Source organism: Solanum tuberosum, unplaced genomic scaffold (genome assembly GCF_000226075.1).
Source record: "Solanum tuberosum cultivar DM 1-3 516 R44 unplaced genomic scaffold, SolTub_3.0 scf00063, whole genome shotgun sequence".
Classification (NCBI taxonomy): domain Eukaryota; kingdom Viridiplantae; phylum Streptophyta; class Magnoliopsida; order Solanales; family Solanaceae; genus Solanum; species Solanum tuberosum.
This window is the reverse complement of record NW_006238988.1, coordinates 727817-734124: the sequence shown is the minus strand read 5'-3', so window position 1 is coordinate 734124 and position 6308 is coordinate 727817. Positions and strand designations below refer to the sequence as shown.

The window sequence follows — 6308 nt, the reverse complement described above, 5'->3', positions numbered from 1 at the left end:
GGAGGGAAGTGAGAAGAAACAACTATAGAAACATAGGCAAAAGTTTCTGCAGTCAAACTAGAACATTACGAATATCAAGCCGGGTCTGCAAAGATAGGCGCTGTTCTGTCACTTGCTTCAATAAGCTTGAACTAGCCAGCATCAATGCATAAGGAGTTGATGCATTATCCAGAATATACTGACATTGTGAAATATAGCTGCTATTAACTGAGAAGCATTTTAGTGTATTCTCTGCATGAGCTCGCTCAGCAGAATCCTGTGAATTGTAAAGCCTCTCACACAATGCTTCAAGGTGCGCTAAGCTCTCCATTGATGAAGTAGTAAGACAATTTCTCAGAGCTCAGTCAATCAAACAACACAAGTTAAAGATGTCAAATTCTTTCTAAAATAACCAATGAACAGTTATAATTTCTAAATTCAAGAGGGAAAGAAGAGATACGGAAGGCCTCAATCCATTTCAGGTCATCATACTTCTTTAAAATTGCACAGATCAAGTAAATATAACAAAGTTATAGATTACAGGAACTTCGTATTTTGACTGTTTTACATTACAACTATCGCTACATATAAGGATGATTCAGACTAGTGCCCATTGAACTGCTATGAAAATCGAAACAAGGTCAGCTTTGCTCCTGTAGATTAACCAAAAGTGTTGTTCCTGAATTAAGAAAATAGAGAATGAAAGAACTATTAGCTATTGGAAAAGAAAAGACAGTGAGCTAGAGAGAAGAACCTGATTTAGCTTTGAAAGTCTACTTTGATCCCATAAAAGAACATTAAGTTAAAACATAATTACCTGAGCATGTACAGATAAACTACAGTTTATCATTACATAACTGCATGCATTTGTTGGATTCTCCAGTGGTAATGGGAGCAAAAGATTTCTTATGAGAAGTTTATTTACTAGCCACCTCTATTGGGGTTCCACAATTAAGATTCACAAACTTTTTTATGTAGTGAACAATTGAATGAATAAGGGACTAATTCTCATCCTCTATAGCAAAAGTTTTGAAGTATGTTTCAGTTGTATATTTGAATACACATGTAATTTATAAGCAAGCAGCAATAATTTGTGTCCTGTCATGATGTTTTTAACTAAAGGAGTAAAGGGGACAAGGATATTCAGCTATTGTCTATTTTGAAACTAGCAATGAGGTTTTGCTTTTCCCTTCCTTTTTCTTGGATAGGACAAACTAAGTAATGAGTTAAGTTTCTATGTCCAGCTTGCTAGTCTCGAGGTCAAGAACTAAACAGATTCCTGTCCTTTTTAAATTTAAATGTTGCGGGAACCCTTGAATTTTGACATTGGTTTCCAGTTTAGAGTTATCTTTCTTCATTTACTTTGGTAGGGTATGAAACCGAAGCTTCATTATTAAGAATAAAGTACCAAAAGAAAACAAAAGGTGGGCACTAAGAGATGTTGTAATTGACTTTATGGATAATCCCAGCAGTCTTTTGTAACTTTTGGTTTTGGTATCTTCTTGGTATTTAGTCAATTAATCTTTACCTTATCAAAAAAAAATTGAGTAAAGTTGGGCGGATCAGGACCCAAGTAACTTTTGGGTCAATTTTAGCTCAACTCAGCCTATTTTGACCCGCCCATTTGATACCCCCGATTAAAAATATAGCAGATGACAACTTTATTTTGTGTTAAGATAATGGATTGATTGATTTCATTGGTTAGTTTAGTACATCATCGCAACTTTGAATCATGCTCCCATCTCTAAATATACATGCTGCTACGTTCATTTGGTCGAGTTCCCTTGTCTTGTATGTATGGTTGGCTGGCTCTTGTTGATCTTGAGGTTCATAGAATAGGATTGAAAATTAGCTAGTAAAAATCAGTGAAAGCACTCACTACAGCGGTTTTAATATCTCAAATCATGTATCCTTTTCTTTCTCCTATTTTCTAGTGAGGAAGTTACCAAATGGAAGATTAGAAGACCTATAAATATACATGTTTTACAATGATTAATATTTCACACCCTTTTTCTTATATTTAGTGATGAGGTATATCTACAAAATTGATTCGGAATTACTCAATGGCAAGTTAAGATACATCGTATAGCCTTATCCTTATTCTTCTAGTGTTTCCCCTTTTATTTTTGGAGAAATATCCACAAGATGGATCAGTAATGCACAGTAGCAGGTTAGTACAAACATCACAACTTTTGATTCACATATAAAGGATGTAATCTAGCTAATAAGAATCACAACAAGTAAAAAACATCACTGGATTCATTAAAGCTAATTAATAAGTGGTGACAATCAGAGACAGCTGTCGTAATCAGAAATGAACTATCGTTAGCCCAATCGGAGCAGACACAAAGCATTGCAACACTTGAGAATCGATAGAGAGAAAGAGAGAGAACATACAAAGTCGATATCGCCGCAGGAAGGAATCGTTAGGAGGTCGCCGGAGAAAGAAATAAGTAGGAAACTTATGAGACAATTTTTTTGGAAAAGTAAGTGCAGAGAGTTCAATGACCAATGTGTAGAAAATTGTAAAAGGAAATCTGCGTGGGCCGGATTCAACATGTATTTGGGCTCAATTGTTCAAATAATTTGATGGAAAAACTACCTAATTAGACATACATCCCTACTATATATACTAATATTACCTCTACTTTTAAACAATTACATATATTACCACTTCTAATATTTTATATCATATATTTTTAAAAATATAATTAGATACACAAATCCCTTAAAATTAGGATTGCTTAATTATCTTTACATTTTAAAAATTAAAATTAATGGTCCAAATATCTTTCTCTCTCATCAAACCCCCCCCCCCCCCCCCCCCCCCCTTACATTTTAAAAATTAAAATTAATGGTCCAAATATCTTTCTCTCTCATCAAACCCCCCCCCCCCAAACCTCCTCCGTAAATCGTCTATCCCCACCCCTCATCCCCACCAATATATTATTTTAGTTGCAATATATATGCCATGTATATGGTCATACAATTCATCTTATGTATCTTAGTTTTTATTTCATATATTTAATATGTTTCATTCAATGTATCTATACATGGCAATTTATTTTTATTTTTATGTGATGCGTATTTGATATGATTATTTCGTGTGTCTATGCATGATGTTATATGTATGCTATAGATGTTTAATTTACATGTATCTAATATGATAAATAGTGTATCTGAAACTATCAAAAAATATTTTTTCTAAGCAAAAAAATAATAAATTACAATGTATCTAACTTAAAATTCATATTAACTAGTTTAGAGAATTAACAGCGTATCTAACAGACCACATCAATTATATGAGCTACTACCCTTCTCATGTATATGAACAACAAAAATAGATGTGTATACTTGTATTACATAGAAAAGAAATATGAATCGAACATTAATTGATGTATCCGACTCAAAAGTTATTTCACCATTATGGCTACATCCAATATTTTCTTTGTAATTGTTATGCATAATGGAAAAATCCAAAATCATATTTACGTCTTTTTAATTTCATAAACTTCATTCTCATCTCAATTGGAGTCGAATTGTCTTCAACATTGTATCTGATCTCTAGAACATTGCGACTAATTTCATATCACACACTATATCTTATCAGAAATACATCAGGACATAATTATAAGAGGTGAAACTAACAATCCTCTGTATAAGAACCATATCTTGTCTAGAGGTTCATTCTCCTCCCATAGAAACATGATTTGTAGAGAAGGTCGGATAATTGGAATAGGTCAAAAACTGAAGTAGATTTTCCAAAATTTAGTCTCAAACATTGCGACTACAATTGATTTGTAGTTGCTTGGAAATACCTTCAATGATATCATGAAAAGTAGCATTATCCTTGAGAAGTATTCCATCGGTGTTTATGGTGATATTGACCATTATGAAAAGAAAAAAAAAATCAAACGCAAGAAACAAAAAAAGAATTGTTGCCAAGAAGAAGAAGTTTTGAATTAGAGAATTATTATGGTTTTAGGATTTCTTTATTTTAGGAAGATTTGTTAGAGTTGATATGTTAATGAATCTGTATTTTCAATTAGAGTTGTTAATTAAACCTAAATTACTCCTTTATTTAAGGAAATCAGTTACACACATTTAATTCAAAATATTAAAACATGTATCTCTTTAATTCAAACCGTCAGATACATGTATCTGACAAGTAATGATACCTGTATCCGACGGACAAAATATGGTATAGGATGTAATTATCGAAACTATCTTGAATCATAGTAATTAGGTACTAAACTAGTGAGATTTATGTAGTTTACTCTAATTTGATTTCAACCTTTCGCATGGATTTCCACAATCTCGAGTGCTGTTTAATTTTGAGAAAATTTATAATTGACATATATATATGACTAATTTTTATTTTTATTTTAATGTATAAGACTAACTAGTAAAATTAACCGCACCTGACGCGGAAATTTAGTATCATGGAATTTATAAAATAATACTTAAAACCTACCAGTCATTAAAACTAAAACCATATATTATCTTACATACAAGATTACGTAGTAACAAACATTAATAATGTAAAGGAAAATGAAAATTATAACATCTTATCATTTATCCTTAATAACATAAGCATAAATTAATGATTGTAAAAAAAAACATATCAGGATCTGTAACAATCGAATGAAACAGAAAGGAAAAAAGCAAGCCCACTGAATGCAAGGAATAGACTCTCCCGGGATAGAACGATTATATTCATCAGTGTATTGATACAAAAATAAGGGTGTTATCGAGTCACTCAATAGGAGCAAAGTACATGAATATTTAATTGTGAAGAAGAAGAAGGAGAAGGGGGAGGAGGAGGAGGAGGTTCAGAATTTTTGTTATTTTAAAATGAGAGGAAATACATGTATTTATAGACAACAAAGGGTAGTATGAACAAATGTTTATTGAACCTTGTCAGAAATGTCATAACTATTTGGAAAAGTTGCAACCCTTCTAAAAGGTCACAACATTTTATAAAAGTCGCAATTGTTCACAAAAGGCACAATTTTTCATGAAAATCACAACTTTACATAAAAGACAATTTTTCATGAAAGGAGAAAGCTAATTTTGAAAATAAATATATTAAAAGGGAATCCTAGTTTGTGGTGGCGTCACATAGGCGGGCCTAGGGTTCTCTTATATACATATCTTTTCATAAAAGTCGCTACTGTTCATAAAAGTCACAACTTTTCATGAAAGTAGCAACTTTTCATGAAAGAAGAAGGCTAGTTTTGAAAATAAATAAATTAAAAGGGAATCATGATTTGAGGTGGCGCCACGTAGGTGGGCCTAGGGTTCTCTTATATATATATATATATACTTCTTCCATTTTTAATTGTCATAATGTCTTTTTTTAGAGTCAAACTATAATAGATTTGACTAATATTTTATGATGTATTTTTTCATCATATTGATATTGGAAGAAATTGCAATTTATAGTACTTTTTGTATAGTTTTTGAATATCTAATTTTTTTGTTTAAAATATTAAATTAATTTAATCTAATTTAACTTTAAAAATTAGTCAAATTGACCTTCGAAAAGCGCAACATGACAAATAAAAGTGAATGGAGGTAGTATTTGTTATGACATTATTCTTTATATTTTAATTTTTAACATTAAACAATTACAGACTATAACATTTGTTGACTTAAAAAAAGTTTAAAAAGAACGGAATATAAATTATCAAAGAAAGTAATAATAGTAATGATAATTAATAATACGCATAAAATCAAGAGAGCCATAACAAAAAGAATATTTGTCTTCCTTATTTAACTCAAAACACTTACTGGCATTTTTCTCCCACTTAATCATTTATCAAAACAAATTTTGTTTTCCTTTTTTTTACTCAATATTTTTCAATTTTTATGTCAACATTTTTTTGAAGGTATATTGTTTAAATATAAATTTGGTATATATTTTATATAAGAAGTGTTTATTTTTTTAATGAATTTGGTAAAGAAATTTGCATGTAACTCCAATGAAATTGATATACTGTTAGTTTATAATTAACTTGTTTGAATTTGGTACTCTTCTTGGTATGAATTTTGTATGAACCAGTGTTTACTCTGGGTATAAAATTGGTAACGATATGACAAAAAACTTGTATGCATTCGGTATACTATTTATATAACAAAATATAATTACTAGTTACAATAGGTTTGAAATTGATATTCTTTTGGTACAAATATGGCCAGTGCTTAGTTTTAACATGGAATTGATATAGAATTATGTATAATAATGGTATGAAATTGATATATTGTTATTGTTGACACCCAATTTTGGACCTCCACAATGTAGATTTATCACCGAGCTTCTTAAATTC

At 30.7% G+C, this 6308-nt stretch overlaps 1 protein-coding gene across 1 annotated transcript in view; it reads right to left on the bottom strand.

Moving 5' to 3' along the window:
* Positions 1-2493, bottom strand: part of LOC102584053 (exportin-7) — a 48506-nt gene extending 46013 nt beyond the window's left edge. Inside the window, exons 1-2 of the mRNA XM_006345205.2 lie at positions 2377-2493; positions 70-658 (exon numbers count right to left, since the gene is read on the bottom strand). Of these exons, the coding sequence (XP_006345267.1) occupies positions 70-310 (241 nt within the window). The 5' untranslated portion in view covers positions 311-658; positions 2377-2493. The remainder of the gene's footprint in view (positions 1-69; positions 659-2376) is intronic.
* Between the last annotated feature and the right edge of the window lie 3815 nt (positions 2494-6308).